Below are 22350 nucleotides of genomic sequence, written 5' to 3' on the forward strand. Positions count from 1 at the left end.
GACATTACCGAAACCCATTCGGAAAAACAACATGGCCGCTCCATAGTTACGAAGTACGCCAAATGTCATTCAGGTTAAATTTGACAAAATGTAATAAAAAGAGAGATTTCCGTTTGAATATGGCTCTTGCTGTGCTTTTAGATGGGGAAACACAAGCATAATGCGGTAGGAGATACGAAATTCGTTCCCCGCATTAGCTCTGCAAGTCGAAAAATTGCAGCCCGTCGATTTGAGCAAGCAGCTTCAAGCGGCACTCCACATTATATGAATGATACCACTACCAGGTCAAAAGTGCAGTTAGCACCAATTTCAACAGATGAAAACACACTATTTACGAAAGTGAATAAAGGTTTTTTTGCAGATTCCAAAGAATCTGATGAAACAAAAAAGTTGTTGAAACATTCTGGTAGAGAAGTGCTTAAACCTATCGCAATGAGCAAGCAGCCTTCAGTGATGTTGGATGACAATGTCTTTACCTTCCGGCCAAAAGTTAGTTCTACCAGTGCCAAAATTGTTGAGAATATGGGAACAGATTTTATGGCAAGACAACAGCAACATTTGGAAAAGCAAAAGAAACTTGTAAGTTAAATCTAAATTTCAGTGAGTTAAAGAGATAGCTGGAGCACTTGCACTTTAGCGGTCCCTATAAAAATAGTAGTTTAAAAATGTCTTAAAAATTAATAAGTTATAAGGAATATCTTTATTTTTAAATGAATACGTTTTGTGGCTGCTGCCCCCACACCCTAGCTCGCTTTCAGCTTTGCCCCACACCCCAACTTACTGCGCATGCTCATAGTAAACTTCCTGTGACCACTAAAGTGCATTCTACCCAAGATAGCCACTTTGATGCTCTTTCCGCAGTACTAAGAAAATAAATGATGAAGGAAAAGAATACAAAATTGTGTTGCCATTATTGTTCCTTCTCTCGAAACTCTGTGACCTTAGAAATAACCTCTGACGTTTAAATTATTCTTTCCTAATTGAGGCGACTTTCTGGCTGAACACGCTCCACAGATTATATATTACTAAATCTGGCATATGGACATGGACTGGTCAATGTGTATAGCCAGTGTTCCTTAATTACCGTATTTACTCAACTGAAAGTGGTATCTGATTTACTTTGTTGATTTTCTGATTTTACAATTTACGTAAGGGTAAATACTTTGGAAATAGCGGACTTGCCATTTTTTAGGCAGCAGAAAACAGCATAGTTCTTTTTCAAAATCTTAGTTTTTTGTATTTTGGTACAGAAGTAAATGCACCCTTGGTGCAAAATGTAACGCCCCGGGGCGCTTAAACGTGACACTGCAATCAAAATTTTACAAGATGGTCATTATATATTTCTATGTGCCCTAGAAGGAAGGAACTTTTGCTATGCTTTAACTTGTTACCTATTAACTTAGTAAAACTTTGTTGCAAACATTTCAGACAAAATCAGTTTTCTAGTTAGTACTTGTTTACTAATGTAAGTCAAGAAATGCTTCTTGTTAAACAGGTTTGAAACTCTGATGAGTGATATAGGCAAGACTTGTTTTATTTGGCAAAAATATTTCTGTTTTTGCCACACGGCAAAGCTAAGATAAGATAAATTTTATTTTAAGTCGGCAAGACAGAGAAACAATACAACATAAGCGACAGGCGCTTTTTAACCGACTATATATAACAAAGATAACCAGTTAAAATATATAGTAAGCAAACTGTAAAATAAGAGATAGGGTTATACAAAATTACATGTAGCAGTACAACATGAAGTTAAACCTGTGAAAGACCTGCTGCTCTTGACCAAAAGCCTAAGAACTGCTTAAGATAAACATGAAATAAAATACTGAAAGACTAAACTGGCGCAAAAAGCTGAATGAAAAATATGCTAAACGAGAATATCACCTCAGATCAGATCTGAAATGAACTGAGCAGCAGCTCCTTCACAGTAGCACATAAAACATAGCATGAAAATAAGATGTAATAATGACAATAGCACATAGAGAACATAAAAAGCATGCAAATTATTACATAAAAATAATAGAAAGAAAAGTGTGCAACTAAAGCAACAAAACAAAGAAACCAGCTAAAGCAGCTAAACATGGATATAAGTCGACTACACAAGGAAACAAGGTATACAAAAAGTAGCTAAAGCATGCAAAGCAAGACAAGTATTGACAACACAATGCAAAAAGCACAGCAAGTAACTAAAGCAACTAAGCATGGAGAAAAAAGCATAAAACTATGTCAACTACACAAAAGAAGCATTTTAGTACACATACTAATTGTAGCAAACTATGAGGGACAAGGCATGCAACAAAAACAGCTAAACAAAGCAAAAACTAACTGGTTGGGTGTAATGAAAAGAGATGCCATCCAGTCCTGCGGAACAAGCTGCTTAGTATGTTTGCACATTGAACATTTGCAGTCTTGACCATTCCAGTGTGCAATTAAGCTTTTAAATTGATTAAAACTACAGTCGACATCGTACTTGCGACCACCTCTATTAAGCGATTTTCGTATTAAACGACCGGTCAAAATTCCTCCCGAACGTTTTCAGTACATAAATTCATTCCATTAAACGACTTTTTTATTAAGCGACTAGCGACCACATAAATGTAGTCCCGACAGGTAAAATAATCGACAAAATATCTATTAAGCGACTGGGTACCAAAATTCTACCGGGCATTTCTTCATCTATGTAATTAGAGAGTACGTTTTGCACGTGACTGAATGCAATTAACCTTTGTATCAGTCAAACTGACAAACAATCTAGCCATGATTTTCACGGTTTGTGGACTTGGAAAAGTGTTCACGATGTTAAAACAGATTTTGAAACCATACATGTATGTTCATAATAAATACAGTTACATTAACAGTTAAAAATAACTTTTCTTTTCATTTGACTGAAATTCATTAAGCGACCATTCCATTAAGAGACCACTTCTTAGCAGTCCCTTGGGTGGTCTCTTAATACAATGTCGACTGTAATTAAAATTTTCTGGGAGCGAGTTCCACAGAACTGGAGCGGCATATCTGAAGCTTTGTTTACCATACCTAGTTGTTGTTGTTACCCGGGGAACTTCTAGTAGGTTGGAATACCTAAAATTGTAACCAGAATCATGAATATGAATTAAATCATTTAAAACAGATGGAGCGATATTGTTAAAAATCGTAAAGGTCAAGATCACATTAGGGGTCAAAGGTCATGTCAGGTTTTGTCAGTGGTGCTATAACTTTGTCTTAGGTGTAGTTTGTTTTTGATTACCTGGTATATTTTATCTTTAAATTTTGGCTCATTATTTTGAGTCATCTATTATTAGAAATCAAAATCATCCCCCTTCTTCTTTTCAGAAAATTATGGATGATTATCTTGCAGTTATTCTATAGTGGCCTTCAGGAGTTATTGTACTTTGATAATTTTAATTATGAAAACATATAAATTCTTCCCTTTCTAACTTCTGGTCTGATTTTGATGACTCTTCACAGCAGATATTACTATGAATGTGTATTACCGTGTATGTAAGTATGTAACCAAACATCCAAGACTGATCTTTGTAAAGACTGTAGTAAAAATGTTTTAGTTATGACAGAAATATCAGTGTACTACAGCCTTGGTTATAATCCGTTTTTGTGTTTTTCCAGATTGAGAAAGCAGGATATTCTTTCAACAACAACTCTGGTCGTTTGTCACCTCTGAGCCAGTACAGAAAACTGAAAGAAAAAGGATTTAAGGTATACAGTACAAATAAAAACTACATGATCTAGCTTTTAAACAGATTATGGATGATACTGGAATGTTACCATTTTAGGGGAACAAATTCTTGGATTGCATGGTTGCATAAATTCAGGAAATCACAATAACGTAACCCTTACCCACTCAAAACAGATAGACTAGCTCAAATCCCTTAACAGACCAGCTCAAAGCCATTAAAAGACTAGCTCAAAGTCCTTGATAGACTAACTCAAAGGTATAAGTAGACTAGCTAAAGTCTTTTAATAGACTAGCTCAAAGTCCTTAATAGATTGACCCAAAGCCCTTAAAAGTCCTGGATAGACTAGCTCAAAGGTATTAGTAGACTAGCTTAAATCACTTAATAGACTAGCTCAAAGTTCTTGATATATTAGCTCAAAGGTATTAGTAGACTAGCTCAGAACCCTTGATAGACTAGCTCAAGACCCTTTATAGACTAGCTTAAAGCACTTGATAGACTAGCTCTAAACCCTTGGCTAAAAGTCCTTAATAGACTAGCTCAAAGTCCTTAATAGAGTGGCTCAAAGTCCTTGAAAGACTGGTTTAAAGTCCTTAATAGATTAGTTAAAAGCCCTTAAAAGAATTGTCTAGCTAAAAGCCTCTGATAGGATCGCTCAAAGTCTTTATTAGACTAGCTGAAATCCCATTAAAGAATTGCCAGACGTCTTTAATAGACTAGCTAAAATCCTTTGATAGAATTGCTAGAAGTCTTTTTTTTAATAGACTGGCTTAAAGTCCTTTATAGACGAGTTAAAAGCCCTTAAAGAATTGCTAAATTGCCTTTGATAAATTGTTAAAAGTCTTTATTAGACTAGCTGAAAGCCCATTAAAGAATTGCCAGAAGTCCTTAATAGACTAGCTAAAAGTCCTTTATAGACTAGCTAAAAGTCCTTTATAGACTAGCTAAAAGCCCTTGATAGAAATGCTTGAAGTCTTTTTAAGACTAGCTGAAAGTCCTTTACAGACTAAGCTAAAAAGCCTTAAGAGACAAGCTAAAATCCTTGATAGACTAGCTGAAAGCTTAAGTAGACTAACCAAAAGTTCCTAATTGACTGGCTAAAGTCTTGACCTAATACAATCCAATATGAAAATACAAATATAGTAATGATCAAATATTAAACCATTAGATAATGTTATGCAATACTAAAACTGTATATTATATAACTTTATGTTGTAGACTTTGCAACAAGTTCATGTCCCGGGTTGAAATTGATCACAAAATTTTATGTTTTGCGAATCGGCATAAAATGAACTGAATTTTATAATTTTATGAAATGAACTAAATCAGCAGCTGGTTTGCATTTTGTTGATACAGCACTATATAGTATATTTCTATATTTTTCAGTTGTGTTTAGCACTGTATAAGGTATTTGAGATGTTTTAGTTGATTTTTTTATTGTATTTTATTGTATTTTTATTGTTTTTTGTTGGACTTTAAATATTTTCATTTTATATTCTGGTCTGTATACAGGTGTTCTTTTTTTTTGTCTCAAAAAGGTATCTTATATATTGCAGTTAGAGGAGAGAGAAAAACAGAAGTTCAAATTGTTTTTGCTTTTTTTGTTCATTGAATTACTTTTAGTTTCTTTTGGTTGTTTATTGAGTTACTTTCACTTTCTTTCGGTTGTTTATTGAGTTACTTTTAGGTTCTTTGAGTTGTTTATTGAGTTACTTTTAGTTTATTTAGGTTGTTTATTAAGTTACTTTTAGTTTCTATTGGTTGTTTATTAAGGTACTTGTAAGTGGAAGTTTCTGTGTGTTTTTTTTTCTTAAGTTCCATTTACTTTCTGTGGGTTGTTTATTGAGTAATTTTTAGTTTCCTTTTGTTGTTTATTGGGTTACTTTTAGTTTCTGTTGGTTGTTTATTAAGTTACTTTTAGATTCTATTAGTTGTTTATTATTTTACTTTATGATTCTATTGGTTGTTTATTAAGTTGTTTTAGGTTTCTATTGGTTGTTTATTAAGTAACTTTTAGTTCCTGTTTGTTGTTTATTTAGTTGCTCTAAGTTTCTATTGGTTGTTTATTAGTCCCCTACTGGTTGAAAACAAGTTTCGTTGACTATAGGAATGCACTTTTCCATCCGTCATTCTGTCCGTCCGTCCGTCTGCAATTTCGTGTCTGGTCCATAACTCTGTCACCTGGACCTCTAGCTTAAAGGTCAAGGTCACAGTTGAAGGTCAAAGGTCAACAGGGCTTTTTTCCTGTCTGGTCCATAACTATGCCATCCATGAAGGGATTTTAATATTACTTGGCACAATTGTACCTCATAATAAGACGATGTGTCATGCCAACTTTCAGACCCCTAGCTGAAAGGACAAGGTCACACTTGGCAGTCAAATGTTTACATAGCATGAAAAGGGTCTGTTTTGTGTCTGATCCATAACTCCGTCATTCATGAAGGGATTTTAATATAACTTAGCAAAAATGTTTCCCATGATGATTCAAACGTGTCATGCGCAAATCCGGGACACCTGTCTCAAAGGTCAAGGTCACAACTGGAGGTCAAAGGTCAACAGGGCTTTTTTCCTGTCCGGTCAATAACTATGCCATCTGTGAAGGGATTTTAATATTACTTGGCATAAATGTTATCCATGATGGTATGACGTGTCGTGTGCAAAACCCGGACCCCTAGCTCAAAGGTCAAGGTCACAATTGGAGGTCAAAGGTTAATAGGGTTTCTTCCTGTCCGGTCCAGAACTCTGCCATCCATTAAGGGATTTTAATATTACTTGGCATAAAGGTTTCCCATGATGAGACGGCATGTCATGCGCAAACCCAGAACCCTAGCTTAAAGGTCAAGGTCACACATTGAGATCAAAGGACAATGGGACTTTTTCCTGTCCGGTCAATAACTTTGTCATGCAAACCAGGATTTGAATATCAATTTGCACAAATATTCCCTTTGATGAGACAATGTGTTGTGCGCAACACCCGAGCCCTTAGCTGCAAGGACAAGATCACACTTGGAAGTCAAAGGCCAAAAGGGTTGTTTTCCTGTCCAGTCTGTAACTCAACAATCCTTAAAGGGATTTTGATATTACTTGGCACAAATGTTCATCACCATAAGACGGAGTGTCATGCACAAGAACCTGGTCCTTAGGTCTAAGGTCAAGGTCACACATAGGGGCAAAAGGTCAAATACAAGAAAGACTTTGTTCGAGCATTTCTTCTTTATGCATGGAGGGATTTTGATGTAACTTGGCACAAATGTTCACCACCGTGAGGCACCCATGTATTTAGAATTACGTCCCTTTGTTATTACTATAAATAGATTATATTGTGACTTATTTATTACTGTTCGTAGGGAAAAATTGAGACCAGTTTTCTGTGGTACAACATGCATGTTACATCCAATTTTTAGGAGCATTTTGACCTATCTCTACCTGGTAAAGAGTTTCTTGTGGACTTTTTTTCCCCCCTTTGTCATGTTTGTTGTTACTATATATAACTTATGACACCTTTTTAGCTCACCTGTCACAAAGTGACAAGGTGAGCTTTTGTGATCGCGCGGTGTCCGTCGTCCGTCGTCCGTCCGTGCGTGCGTGCGTCCGTAAACTTTTGCTTGTGACCACTCTAGAGGTCACATTTTTCATGGGATCTTTATGAAAGTTGGTCAGAATGTTCACCTTGATGATATCTAGGTCAAGTTTGAAACTGGGTCACGTGCCTTAAAAAACTAGGTCAGTAGGTCTAAAAATAGAAAAACCTTGTGACCTCTCTAGAGGCCATAATTTTCAATGGATCTTCATGAAAATTGGTCAGAATGTTTATCTTGATGATATCTAGGTCAAGTTCGAAACTCGGTCACGTGCGGTCAAAATCTAGGTCAGTAGGTCTAAAAATAGAAAAACCTTGTGACCTCTCTAGAGGCCATATATTTCACAAGATCTTCATGAAAGTTGGTCAGAACGTTCACCTTGATGATATCTAGGTCAAGTTCGAAACTGGGTCACGTGCCTTCAAAAACTAGGTCAGTAGGTCAAATAATAGAAAAACCTTGTGACCTCTCTAAAGGCCATATTTTTCATGGGATCTGTGTGAAAGTTGGTCTGAATGTTCATCTTGATGATATCTAGGTCAAGTTTGAAACTGGGTCACGTGCGGTCAAAAACTAGGACAGTAGGTCTAAAAATAGAAAAACCTTGTGACCTCTCTAGAGGCCATATATTTCATGAAATCTTCATGAAAATTTGTCAGAATGTTCACCTTGATGATATCTAAGTCAAGTTCGAAAGTGGGTCACATGCCATCAAAAACTAGGTCAGTAGGTCAAATAATAGAAAAACCTTGTGACCTCTCTAGAGGCCATATTTTCCATGGGATCTGTATGAAAGTTGGTCTGAATGTTCATCTTGATAATATCTAGGTCAAGTTTGAAACTGGGTCACGTGCCATCAAAAACTAGGTCAGTAGGTCAAATAATAGAAAAACCTTGTGACCTCTCTAAAGGCCATATTTTTCAATGGATCTTCATGAAAGTTGGTCTGAATGTTCATCTTGATGATATCTAGATCAAATTCGAAACAGGATCATGTGCGGTCAAAAACTAGGTCAGTAGGTCTAAAAATAGAAAAACCTTGTGACCTCTCTAGAGGCCATACTTGTGAATGGATCTCCATAAAAATTGGTCAGAATGTTCACCTTGATTATATCTAAGTCAAATTCGAAAGTGGGTCACGTGCCATCAAAAAGTAGGTCAGTAGGTCAAATAATGAAAAAACGCTGTGACCTCTCTAGAGGCCATATTTTTCATGGGATCTGTATGAAAGTTGGTCTGAATGTTTATCTTGATGATATCTAGGTCAAGTTTGAAACTGGGTCAACTGCGATCAAAAACTAGGTCAGTAGGTCTTGAAATAGAAAAACCTTGTGACCTCTCTAGAGGCCATACCCTTGAATGGATCTTCATGAAAATTGGTCAGAATGTTCACCTTGATGATATCTAGGTCAAGTTTGAAACTGGGTCACGTGCCTTAAAAAACTAGGTTAATAGGTCAAATAATAGAAAAACCTTGTGACCTCTCTAGAGACCATATTTTTCAATGGATCTTCATGAAAATTGGTCAGAATTTTTATCTTTATAATATCTAGGTCACGTTCAAAACTGGGTCACATGAGCTCAAAAACTAGGTCACTATGTCAAATAATAGAAAAAAACGACGTCATACTCAAAACTGGATCATGTGGGAAGAGGTGAGCGATTCAGGACCATCATGGTCCTCTTGTTTGATAATCGGGCAAAAAGAAATGCCATATGAAAACAACTGTAGGTTTTTATATATATAAATTTTAATCCAAGTGTTTTGTTATAACATATTATATATATAGTACAATATTGTTTATAAATCATTGACAGATATCAGTTCATTATGTTATACTGCAGTAGAGAAAATTAGGTGCCTTCCAGTAGGGGACTTTGTATTGCATGGCAATCCTTCATTCACTTGTTAAGTTACTTTTAGTTTCTATTGGTTGGTTTTTAGTTTCTGTTGGTTGTTTATTAATTAAGTATTAGGCCCCTAATAGTAATGTTTAAAAAATGGCATTTGCTTGGTATATTCTTACAGTTGACCGTGCTGTGCACTTTGTTGCAATTTTTTTAAAACTTGTACCATGCCGTTTTTTTATAAATTTTGTGTAATTTATGGTGTTTCCTCAAGCTCAAATAGTGACAAATTTCAAAGTGACGGCCATTATCCAAAACGTTTGCGGATAATTTATTTTACCATTATTTTGTATGAAAGAAACATCAAACTATTGGTAAACAGTTATAAAACTTAAAATAAAACTGTTAATATAATTTTTTCTAAGTAAACAGATTTAATGAGACAGAATTCTAACTCCAACATTGAAAAATTAAGGTTGAATCCTGCGGGTCTGTTTTAAATTTTGCTCACTTCATTCAAAAATAACCTTGGGGCAGAAGTAAAACCTACCTACATTTCTTCCACAATATGTAATCTAAAGAATGAAGGCAAAATAAAGAACTTTTACCGCATGTAACTCAGTATTTTTAAAGATGTCTAACTCTACCCCTTCTATTTCAGAGGTGAATTCACTTTGAACAGCAATAAATCGCTTATCAAATGAATTTTTTTCCACTTTTGTACAATATATCAATAACAAGTCTTGAAAGAAGTAAAAACTTACTAGAAAAAAAGGAAAATAAGGAAAAACAAATTTTGGTCCCAGTAGGGCTTGAACTTATGCCCCCCTGAAAATTGCAGTCAAAGTAGGTTTATAGTAGGAATTGAATACTCTTTAAAAAGGAGGTACTCTATTATGGGCCTAATACCTTAAGTTACTTTTAGTTTCTATTGGTTGTTTATTAAGTTGCTTTCAGAAGTTTCAAAAGTTTCTATTGGTTGTTTATTAAGTTACTTTTAGTTTCTTTTGGTTGGTTTTTAGTTTCTATTGATTGTTTATAAAGTTTCTTTTAGTTTCCTTTGGTTGTTTATTAAGTTACTTTTAGTTTCTAATGGTTGTTTATTAATTAAGTTACTTTTAGTTTCTATTGGTTGTTTATTAAGTTGCTTTAAATTTCTATTGGTTGTTTATTAAGTAACTTTTATTTCCTGTTTGTTGTTTATCAAGTTGCTTTAAGTTTCTATTAGCTATCAAGTTGCTTTCAGTTTCTGTTGGTTGTTTATTAAGTTGCTTTAGTTTCTATTGGTTGTTTATAAAGTTGCTTTAAGTTTCTTTTGGCTGTTTATTAAATTACTTTCAGTTTCTATTGGTTGTTTATTAAGTTACTTTTAGTTTCTGTTTTTAGCTCACCTGTCACGAAGTGACAAGGTAAGCTATTATGACGGCTTGATGTCTGCCCAGCGTCGTCCGTCGTGCATCATCCGTCAACAATATCTAAAAAAATCTTCTTCTTGAAAACCACTGGGCAGAATTACACCAAACTTCACAGGAATGATCCTTGGGTGGCCCCCTTTCAATTGTATTCAAAGAATTGAATTCCATGCAGAACTCTGGTTGCCATGGCAACCGAAAGGAAAAACTTTAAAAATCTTCTTGTCCAAAACAACAGGGCCTAGGGCTTTGATATCTGGTGTGTAGCAACATCTAGTGGTCCTCTACCAAATATGTTCAAATTATCCCCCTAGGGTAAAATGTGGCCCCGCCCCGGGGGTCACCTGGTTTATATAGACTTATATAGGGAAAACTTTGAAAATCTTCTTACAAGTACAAAACCACATGGCCTAGGGCTTTGATATTTGGTATGTAGCATCATCTAGTGGTCCTCTACCAAGATTGTTCAAATTATCCCCCTTGGGTCAAATATGGCCCCGCCCTGGGGGTCACATGGTTTATATAGACTTATATAGGGAAAACTTTGAAAATCTTCTTGTACAAAACCACATGGCCTAGGGCTTTGATATTTGGTATGTAGCATCATCTAGTGGTCCTCTACCAAGATTGTTCAAATTATCCCCCTTGGGTCAAATATGGCCCCGCCCTGGGGGTCACATGGTTTATATAGACTTATATAGGGAAAACTTTGAAAATCTTCTTGTACAAAACCACATGGCCTAGGGCTTTGATATTTGGTATGTAGCATCATCTAGTGGTCCTCTACCAAGATTATTCAAATTATCCCCCAAGGGTGAAATATGGCCCCGCCCTGGGGATCCCAAGTTTTACATAGACTTATATAGGAAAAAAAGTTTAAAAATCTTCTTGTCTGAAACAACAACACTTAGACTTTTGATATTTGGTTTGTAGCATTGTCTTATGGTCCTCAACCAAAATTGTTCAAATTGTACCCCTTGGGTGAAAAGATGCGTGAAATATGGCCCCGCCCTGGGGGTCCCAAGTTTTATATAGACTTATATAGGAAAAAGCTTTAAAAATCTTCTTGTCTGAAACCATACGACCTAGGCTTTTGATATTTGGTATGTTGCATTGTCTAGTAGTCCTCTAGCAAAATTGTTCAAATTAGGCCCCTGGGGTTAAAAGAGGCCCCGCCCTGGGGTCACTTAATTATTATGTGAGTTATATAGGAAAAATACTTAAAAAATCATCTGATCCTATTTCCAAGACTGTTTAATTATAATTACCTGATGACCCCAAGAAATATGATGTCACTTGACTGTTACCTTGACCTACTGACCTACTTTCTTGTTTTTTTTAAGGTACAGCCTTGATATTTTGATGACATACACAGTTCTGCACACAAATCATAAAACTGAATTTCATTGACCATGAATGTGACCTACTGACTTTCTTAATATTTTATCATCAGTTTGACATTTGAAACATGTAGCTCATATTACTCAGGTGAGCAATCCAGGGTCATCATGACCCTCTTGTTTGTTTATTAAGTTACTTTAAGTTTCTATTAGTTGTTTATTATGTTGTTTATTAAGTTACTTTAAGTTTCTATTGATTGTTTATTAGGTTGCTTTAATTTTCTGTTGGTTGTGTATTAAGTTACTCTAAGTTTCTTTTGGGTTTTTTTTTATTAAGTTGCTTGTTGTTTCTGTGGGTTAAAGCTTGCTTACAATACATCATTCTATAAAATGATTATTTATTTAGCAGATTTTAAGATTTGTATTATTGTTAGAACATCTTTTTTTATTAAAAATTAACAAAATTTCCACATATTGAAGGAATTGTTGATCAGTTTTAATTTGCTCACCTGCACAAATGCTTTTTGTCTTTCTATCCATCTGTCCATCCACAGTTCAAATTTATCCAGATTAACTAGATTAAATAGAGTGATCGGGAAAATGTATTCAGTACAGTATTGCAGAGTGATGCTGTTGCATGACTTTTATTTTGGTTTCATTTTGTAAATTAAAAAGATCAGAAATTATTTAACCCTTACCCTGCTATATTTCTATAATGGACTGGTCCATCTTCCAATTTGGGCAGTATCATTTATCATTTGAAGGGGTGTTTACTAAAAATTTACTGACTGAATAGCAAACAGTGCAGACCATGATCAGACTGCACGGATGTGCAGGCTGATCTTGGTCTGCACTGGTCGCAAAGGCAGAATCACTTGCCGCCAGCAGGCTAAGGGTTAAAGTTTTATTGCAATAGTTGTTTTAATGAATAAATAGGCAGTTTTTCACTTTTAGCTCACCTGAACTAAATGATTTGTAGGGATGATGAAATGGTTTTCATGTTATGATGTCGTTAATGCAGTGAAACTAGGTCATATTGTGTCAAAACTAGGTCATTAGATCCAGTCTAAGAAAAACGTTTTTAACACTCTGTGGGCCATATTTTTTGTTTGATCTGTAAGAAACCAGGTCTGAATGCCTTTTTTATGAAATCTTGGTAAAGAATAAAATAGGTCATCTAGGGTTGAAAGTTAGGTCATTACTTCATATCATAGAAAACATTGTCAGCACTCAACAGGTCACATTTTGTACCTAATGTACATAAAACTTGGCCAGAATGTTACAGTAATTTACATTTAAGCAAATTGGTTCACTCTTTTGTACTTGTTTTGTAGTGTCATTCTGTTCATTCATTTAACCTTTTTTTATGGCAGTTTTGAAAAAAAACAAACATTTTATGTGATAATGCATGTGTCTTTCCTTTTGTCTGTCTGTCACACAAATATTAACCTCCCCCCCCCCCCCCCCCCCCCCCCCCCCCCCAACTCTCTCCTCCCACAAAAAAATCACTTTCAGTTTCTTAAAGCTTAATTAGTATTCCATCACCGCTGCCACACAGAACCCTCCAACTGCCACATTTCATTCTCCCCCACCTCGCCCTCCAACCAACCACCCTGAAAATAATTAAAAGGTTAAAGATATACATAGCTGAAACTGTTTGCACTTTGCTTTTGATATCGTATTATAGAACAGTTTAAAAGTAATATAAGCAAAGTTTACAGATATACAATGTAAATGTGACAATATACAACTTTAAGTAGTGCAATTTTCAGCAAGTAACTTCTGTTTGGAAGTTTGCCTAAATCTGTGTCAGTGTACATTTAAACACCTGGATCAGCTGAATAGACATTATTTAAAGCAGAAGTGTTAATTGATTGTTATAATTGATTGGCATAATTAACTGTGTCATTGTTAGTCGGATCTTACATTTTGAACTGAAAGGTGTGTAAGTACTGTACAGTATAATGGCATTTTTAGCTCATCTGATTTTTTGAAAAAAAATGATGAGTTATTGTCATCACTTGAGCGGTTGTCGGTGTCGGCGTCTGCGTCGGCGTTGCCTGGTTAAGTTTTATGTTTAGGTCAGCTTTTCTCCTAAACTATCAAAGCTATTGCTTTGAAACTTGGAATACTTGTTCACCATCATAAGCTGACCCTGTATAGCAAGAAACATAACTCCATCTTGCTTTTTGCAAGATTTATGGCCCCTTTTGTACTTAGAAAATATCAGATTTCTTGGTTAAGTTTTATGTTTAGGTCAACTTTTCTCCTAAACTATCAAAGCTATTGCTTTGAAACTTGGAATACTTATTCACCATCATAAGCAGACCCTGTACATTAAGAAACATAACTCCATCTTGCTTTTTGCAAGATTTATTGCCCCTTTTGGACTTAGAAAATCAGTTTTCTTGGTTAAGTTTTATGTTTAGGTCAGCTTTTATCCTAAACTATCAAAGCTATTGCTTTAAAACTTGCAACACTTGTTCACCACCATAAGTTGACCCTGTACAGCAAGAAACATAACTCCATCCTGCTTTTTGCAAGATTTATGGCCCCTTTTGGACTTAGAAAATATCAGATTTCTTGGTTAAGTTTTATGTTTAGGTCAACTTTCTCTCTTAAACTATCAAAGCTATTGCTTTGAAACTTGCAACACTTGTTGGCCATCATAAGCTGACCCTGTACAGCAAGCAACATAACTCCATCCTGCTTTTTGCAATAATTATTGCCCCTTTTGGACTTAGAAAATCATTTTCTTGGTTGAGTATTATGTTTAAGTCAACTTTTCTCATAAACTATCAAAGCTATTGCTTTAAAACTTGCAACAGTTTTTCACCATCATAAGTGGACACTGAACATCAAGAAACATAACTCTATCCTGCTGTTTGCAAGAATGATGGCCCTTTTTAGACTTAGAAAATCATGGGTAGGACAATATTTCTATTACACAAAAAAAATCAGATGAGCGTCAGCACCCGCAAGGCGGTGCTCTTGTTATTTTTAGTAGTAGTATTTAAATAAACAATCAGTAGCATATATGTATATTTTGTTTTCCTTTGATTTGTACTTATTTCCATATGATGTATTTCATATTTGTAAGTAAGTTAGATCTTAATTAACTAATGTAATTTACCTTTGTTGAGTAAAGAAATGAAATAAGGCTTTAATTAAAATAAAACAATACTGGCTTGGGAGTCGAACTTAGGAAAAATGCTTTAGTTCTGTAATTGAGCGCACTCATGCCACACTACCCAGGGATTAGTGTTTGTATTGTAAAACTTGTATTACTATGCACTTACATAACTTATATTTATTTTATGTTCAATTCATGTATATTTTGAATATTAAATTACAATCTTCTATTTAAGTGCCAGTTCTTTATACATTGTCACCTCTCATTGTCATTGTGGGATAGAGTACCTAATCGGCATAATATTTTAGCTTTCAACATTCAATTAAGTGCGGATAAAACTACTGTAGCATGAATGTACATTGTTGTAACTGGTCATGAGTTTTATGACAAGAGATAATCCTGACTATAAATTTACAACTTTATCAAAGCAGTTAGTTCCCTTGTATTAAGATTTTTTGGTTACTACCAGTACTGAAAAAAAACTGTTTAAAAATTCAATTATGACAAATCAATGATATAAATATGTAAATACAACTGTGGTTTGATATACAGTAATTAAACACATCAACAATGGCTCTGAGACCTTTTTTCTATTCCTGAGACGAATTATGTTCTCATACCTCAGATATGGCGGACACTTTTTTGTGCTCTGAGTTCTAGGCACTATTCATTTAGGCCAGAGAAAATAAATCTGTACTTTCTTGTCTGGATTTTTGATAAAATGGAGCAGGTGGGCACATTTTTTATATGCCCAAAGGGACATATTATGTTATACTCCTGATGTCCGTCTGTCTGTCTGTCAATCCATCCATTAGCAATTTCGTGTCTGCTATGTAACTCTTGAACCCGTTGCAGGATTTCGAAGAAACTTGACACAAATGTTCATCACATCAAGACACCATGCATAGCACATGTTCTGGATTGCTCGCTTAAAGGTCAAGGCCACACTTAGGGGTCAAAGGTCATATGACTTTGTTTCATGTCTGCTCTGTAACTCTTGAACAGCTTTAAGGATTTTATAGTTTTATAGGAACTTGGCACAAATGTTCACCACATCAAGACAACGTGCAGAGCGCATGTTTCGGATGGCTCGCTTCAAGGTCAAGCACACTTGGGGGTCAAAGGTCATACCTGAACCCCTTGAAGAGTTTTGAAGAAACTTGACACAAAATTGAATTTATGTTCACCACATCGAGGCAACATGCAGAGCGCATGTTCTGGATGGCTCGCTTCAAGGTCAATGTTCAAAGGTCATATGACCATGTTTCATGTCCCCTATGTAATTCTTGAACTGCTTGAAGGATTTTAAGAAAAAAAAACTTGGCACAAATATTCACCACATCAAGACGAAGTGCAGAACACATGTTCTGGGTGGCTTGCTTCAAGGTCAAGGTCACACTTAGGAGTCAAACGTCATACCTTCGGGGTGTATATTGCTCTGCATTGCGGTGCTCTTGTTTTTTTTGTTTGTTTTTTTTGTTGTTTTTTTTTTTTTTAATACAAAAGACCTGTGGTGAAGTCTTTAATAATCTGACTTGAAACTTTTAAGTGAAATGTCATGGAATTTTATTTTAGTTACAGGAAATCATTTCAGCTGTCAAAATATAATGCTGTTAAACTATCTTTGCACCATCCAATTTTGTCAAATGATTGTTCAGAATGGAGATTCAGGGAATGTTAATGAAAGTATAACAGTATTGGTTATGACATTTTTGATACCTGGAATATGTTCTCCCATATTTGACAAATAATAAAATTGAGATTAGGTTTCAGACATGGGCTGGTGAGGATGAGAATCTAACAGATGGTTTTCTATCGCCTTTTGCCTTGGTAAATTACATTGTAAAGCTCGAAAGCATTGATAAAATCAACCTTTAGCCAGTTGACAGCAAGTAATTCTGCCTTTGTGACCAGTGCAGGCCAAGATCAGCCTACACAACCATGCAGGCTGATCATAATCTGCACTGTTCGCTATTCAGTCAGTAAATTTTATGTGAACACCTTCTAATAATAAATGGTATTGCCCAAATTGAATGATGGACCAATCCATTTTAGAAATTTAGCAGGATAAAAATTAAGATAAAAATAGATACTTATATCTGAGCTTTAATTATACTGATTAGTGTTTAATATATATGTTCCTATCTTTTTGTAACATTTTCGAATCTTAATGTTGACTTGGAGACAAGTCCCTTGAAATTTCCAGGTACACCTGACTGTTTGGCAGCGTTATTGCCCTTTGTCAGGCTCTTCTCATATACATACAGATGGCTTGAACTGAGCCAAACTTGGGAGAAATTTATGGGCGATGATTTTTGTTCTTTTAAAAATAAATAAAAATAAATTTTCTCCAATTGATCTTAAATTAGAACAAGAATAGTTGGAGATACAGTAGTAAATACTCTTCAATTAATTTGTGGATGTAGATGAGGAGATATGGTAGGCCGTTTATAGTCCATTGAGTTCTATTGACCAGCTCTGGGATGTTTCTCAAGTCAACAAGTTTCACTCAATGCAAAAAATTGATTTATTTATTAAACTGATGAATCGATCTTAAATGATAAATGTATGTTCAATACCTAAAACTTTGAACATTCTCGAAGTTAATCCTTTTATGCATAAATTTCTGTTTAAAAGTAATTCAATGTTATTGAATTTCATACGAGCGCAAACTAATTACTTATAGGTGTTTTATGGTGATTGGCCGACAAGTAGCCCCATGCATCTTGGTGCCGGTCTTTCAACAGTATATGATCAATATTTCATTAACAGGTAGAAAAAACAGATATAGAGCTGTCATTGTTGCACGTTCCTTTGAATATTAAATATCTTTTTTTTTTATTGATAATGATTTAGTGGCGTCTGTTATCGTAGTGAACAAATAATGTAGCACTGTTTTGACTACTGAAAGTTAATGTTGTTCTGTTCTTCGATGTAGGCATAGGTGTTATAGCTTAAAAAGTGAGCTTGACTTATTGAAAAGGAATTTTCTGACATATTAGGATAAAGTTATTTTACTTATCTATATACTGGGATGATTTAATGAACTTGAGGAGTAAGTAATTTAGTAATCTAGTCTGCATAAAATATTAATGTTGTAATATGTTTTTTTTTTCAAATTCTACGAAGAAGGGATTTCAGTCCAGTGTGATGACAATCATAATATAAATGTGTTGTTTATTCAATCATTTAAAAAATTCTTATCTTTAATAATGCGAGTTGAACTGGCTGTAATCTTTAAGTGCTTTTACATTTTTCATTTATTGCGAAATCATGAATTTTGCGGGCACAAAACTTTGTGGCTTAGGCTTTAAAAAAATTCTTTGTTTCCAGTAACATGCTCAAAAAAATTAGGGTAGGTAGGTCAGAATTTTTTTTTTTTCTTAATTTTTTTTAGCTCACCTGTGACAAGGTGAGCTTTTGTGATCATCCTTTTGCTTGTGACCACTCTAGAGGTCACATTTTTTGTGGGATCTTTATGAAAGTTGGTCAGAATGTTCATCTTGATGATATCTAGGTCAAGTTTGAATCTGGGTCACGTGTCTTCAAAAACTAGGTCAGTAGGTCTAAAAATAGAAAAACCTTGTGACCTCTCTAGAGGCCATATATTTCACAAGATCTTCATGAAAATTGGTCAGAATGTTCACCTTGATGATATCTAGGTCAAATTCGAAACTGGGTTACGTGCCGTCTAAAACTAGGTCAGTAGGTCTAAAAATAGAAAACCTTGTGACCTCTCTAGAGGCCATATATTACACAAGATCTTCATGAAAATTGGTCAGAACATTCACCTTGATGATATCTAGGTCAGGTTTGAAACTGGGTCACATGCCGTCAAAAACTAGGTCAGTAGGTCTAAAAATAGAAAACCTTGTGACCTCTCTAGAGGCCATATATTACACAAGATCTTCATGAAAATTGGTCAGAACATTCACCTTGATGATATCTAGGTCAAGTTTGAAACTGGGTCACGTGCCATCAAAAACTAGGTCAGTAGGTCAAATAATAGAAAAACCTTGTGACCTCTCTAAAGGCCATATTTTTCATGGGATCTGTATGAAGGTTGGTCTGAATGTTCATCTTGATGATATCTAGGTCAGGTTTGAAACTGGGTCACGTGCGGTCAAAAACTAGGTCAGTAGGTCTAAAAATAGAAAAACCTTGTGACCTCTCTAGAGGCCATATATTTCATGAGATCTTCATGAAAATTAATCAGAATGTTCACCTTGATAATATCTAGGTCAAGTTCGAAAGTGGGTCAAGTGCCTTCAAAAACTAGGTCAGTAGGTCAAATAATAGAAAAACCTTGTGACCTCTCTAGAGGCCATATTTTTCATGGGATCTGTATGAAAGTTGGTCTGAATGTTCATGTTGATGGTATCTAGTTGAAGCTCGAAAGTGGGTCACGTGCCTCAAAAACTAGGTCAGTAGGTCAGATAATAGAAAAACCTTGTGACCTCTCTAGAGGCCATATTTTTCATGGGATCTGTATGAAAGTTGGTCTGAATGTTCATGTTGGTGATATCTAGGTCAAGTTCGAAACAGGGTTATGTGTGGTCAAAAACTAGGTCAGTAGTTCTAAAAATAGAAAAACCTCTAGAGGCTATACTTGTGAATGGATCTCCATAAAAATTGGTCAGAATGTTCATCTTGATGATATCTAGGTCAAATTCGAAAGTGGGTCACATGCCGTCAAAAAGTAGGTCAGTAGGTCAAATAATGAATTGACCTCTGTAAAGGCTAATGTTGTGACCTCTCTAGAGGCCATATTTTTCATGGGATCTGTATGAAAGTTGGTCTGAATGTTTATCTTGATGATATGTAGGTCAAGTTTGAAACTGGGTCAACTGCGTTCAAAAACTAGGTCAGTAGGTCTTGAAATAGAAAAACCTTGTGACCTCTCTAGAGGCCATACCCTTGAATGGATCTTCATGAAAATTGGTCAGAGTGTTCACCTTGATGATATCTAGGTCAAGTTTGAAACTGGGTCATGTGCCTTAAAAAGCTAGGTCAGTAGGTCAAATAATAAAAAAACCTTGTGACCTCTCTAGAGGCAATTCTTTTCATGGGATCTGTATGAAAGTTGGTCTGAATGTTCTCTTGATGATATCTAGGTCAAGTTTGAAACTGGGTCAACTGCAGTCAAAAACTAGGTCAGTAGGTCTAAAATTAGAAAAATCTTTTGACCTCTCTAGAGGCCATATTTTTCAATTGATCTTCATGAAAATTGATCTGAATGTTCACCTTGATGATATCTAGGTCAAGTTTCTAAACTGGGTCACGTGCGGTCAAAAACTAGGCCAGTAGGTATAAAAATAGAAAAATCTTGTGACCTCTCTAGAGTCCATATTTTTCATGAGATCTTCATGAAAATTAGTGAGAATGTTCACCTTGATGATATCAAGGTAAAATTCAAAACATGGTCATGTACCTTCAAAAACTAGGTCAATAGGTCAATAATAGAAAAACCTTGTGACCTCTCTAGAGACCATATTTTTCAATGGATCTTCATGAAAGTTGGTCAGAATTTTTATCTTGATAATATCTAGGTCAAGTTCAAAACTGGGTCACATGAGCTCAGAAACTAGGTCACTATGTCAAATAAAAGAAAAAATGACGTCATACTCAAAACAGGGTCATGTGGGAAGAGGTGAGCGATTCAGGACCATCATGGTCCTCTTGTTTATTAAGGGAACATTTTCGGAAATTATTTTTGTGTCAAAAAATGAATACAAATAAGGGGGTTATGGCTTTAGAGCATCAGTAAGTTGATTTCTAACATCACTGGTCATGTTTAAAGCATTAAAAGTGCAGTTTTGCAACTTTTTGTTAAAAAGTTGAAAAAAAATAATTCTCCAAACATTTAGGGTCAGGCCAAAAATTTAGGGTAGGTCGGGATACCGGAAACAAACATTTTTTTTACGCCTTATGCTGAAATGACTATTTACTGGGAAATGTATAATTTTATGGATTATCTAAACAAAATGGAATTTTAGTTGTTCACTGGAATTAACCCTTATCATGCAGGACACTATTGATTCTGCCTTTGCAACCAGTGCAGATCATGATCAGCCTGCACATCCATGCAGTCTGATCATGTCCTGTACTGTTTGCCATTCAGTCATTATTTTTTGGTATGCACCCCTTTTTACAGTTAATGGTACTGTCCAAATTGAAAGATGGACAAGTTCATTATAGAAATTTAGCAGTGTTAGGGTTAAATCAGTCCTTCATAATATTAATGATTTCACAGTATTCTAGTGTGTAAATATACTATTACATTTGATTTTGTTAAAATATATTTTTCAGCATTATTTAAGTTAAACAAATGATAAATTTCAGATTGATGAAACTGACAACACCAACGCAAACACAAATGCTGTAGACGTTGATATACCTGGTACACCAAAATCAGAAGCTGACGAACAGTCTGACACCATGCCAGCCCTTCAACACAATGGTTCTGGTATGTCTGCAGGACTTCAAAGAATTCTTGATGGTAAGAAAAATGCAAATTAACATTAGTAATGATATTATATTGTTCATTTGTTTAACGCTGTTTGTTACCATTTTTAGCTCATCAGTATTCTGATTTTTAAAAAAAAAATGATGAGTTATTGTCATCACTTGATCGGCGTCAGCGTCGCCGTTGCCTGGTTAAGTTTTATGTTTAGGTCAACTTTTCTCCTAAACTATCAATGCTATTGCTTTAAAACTTGCAACACTTGTTCACCATCAATAGCTGACTCTGTACAGCAAGAAACATAACTCCATCCTGCTTTTTGCAAGAATTATGGCCCCTTTTGGACTTAGAAAATATCAGATTTCTTGGTTAAGTTTTATGTTTAGGTCATCTTTTCTCCTTAACTATCAAAGCTATTGAAACTTGCAACACTTGTTCACCATCAGAAGCTGACTCTGTACAACAAGAAACATAACTCCATCTTGCTTTTTGCCAGAATTATGGCCCCTTTTGGACTTAGAAAATCAGTTTTCTTGGTTATGTTTTATGTTTAGGTCAGCTTTTCTCCTAAACTTTCAAAGCTATTGCTTTAAAACGTGCAACACTTGTTCACCATCCAAAGTGGACTCTGTACAGCAAGAAACATAACTCCATCCTGCTTTTTGCAAGAATTATGGCCCCTTTTGGACTTAGAAAATATCAGATTTCTTGGTTAAGTTTTATGTTTAGGTCAACTTCTCTGTTGTTGCTTTAAAACTTGACGCAGTTATTCGCCATTAAAAGCTAACTCTGCACAACAAGTACCGTAACTCTACATTGCTTTTTGCAAAAATTATGGCTCTTTTTGGACTTGGAAAATCATGGTAGGACAATATACAGAG

At 35.1% G+C, this 22350-nt stretch overlaps 1 protein-coding gene across 10 annotated transcripts in view; it reads left to right on the forward strand.

Annotated features, from left to right (window-relative positions):
• The window catches only part of LOC123528992 (tubulin monoglycylase TTLL3-like), a 72830-nt gene continuing 50480 nt past the window's right edge, over nucleotides 1–22350 (forward strand). For 3 of the 10 annotated variants that reach the window (XM_045309134.2, XM_045309133.2, XM_045309135.2), the window contains exons 1-3: nucleotides 1–579; nucleotides 3625–3714; nucleotides 21349–21505. In XM_045309134.2, coding sequence (XP_045165069.2) covers nucleotides 142–579; nucleotides 3625–3714; nucleotides 21349–21505 — 685 coding nt within the window. In that variant the 5' untranslated portion in view covers nucleotides 1–141. Of the gene's footprint in view, nucleotides 580–3624; nucleotides 3715–5078; nucleotides 5100–17920; nucleotides 18062–21348; nucleotides 21506–22350 lie in introns of those variants that run through there. The other 7 variants (XR_008366718.1, XM_045309128.2, XM_045309131.2 and 4 more) reach the window with 4 other exon arrangements.

Source organism: Mercenaria mercenaria, chromosome 13 (genome assembly GCF_021730395.1).
Source record: "Mercenaria mercenaria strain notata chromosome 13, MADL_Memer_1, whole genome shotgun sequence".
Taxonomy (NCBI): Eukaryota; Metazoa; Mollusca; class Bivalvia; order Venerida; family Veneridae; genus Mercenaria; species Mercenaria mercenaria.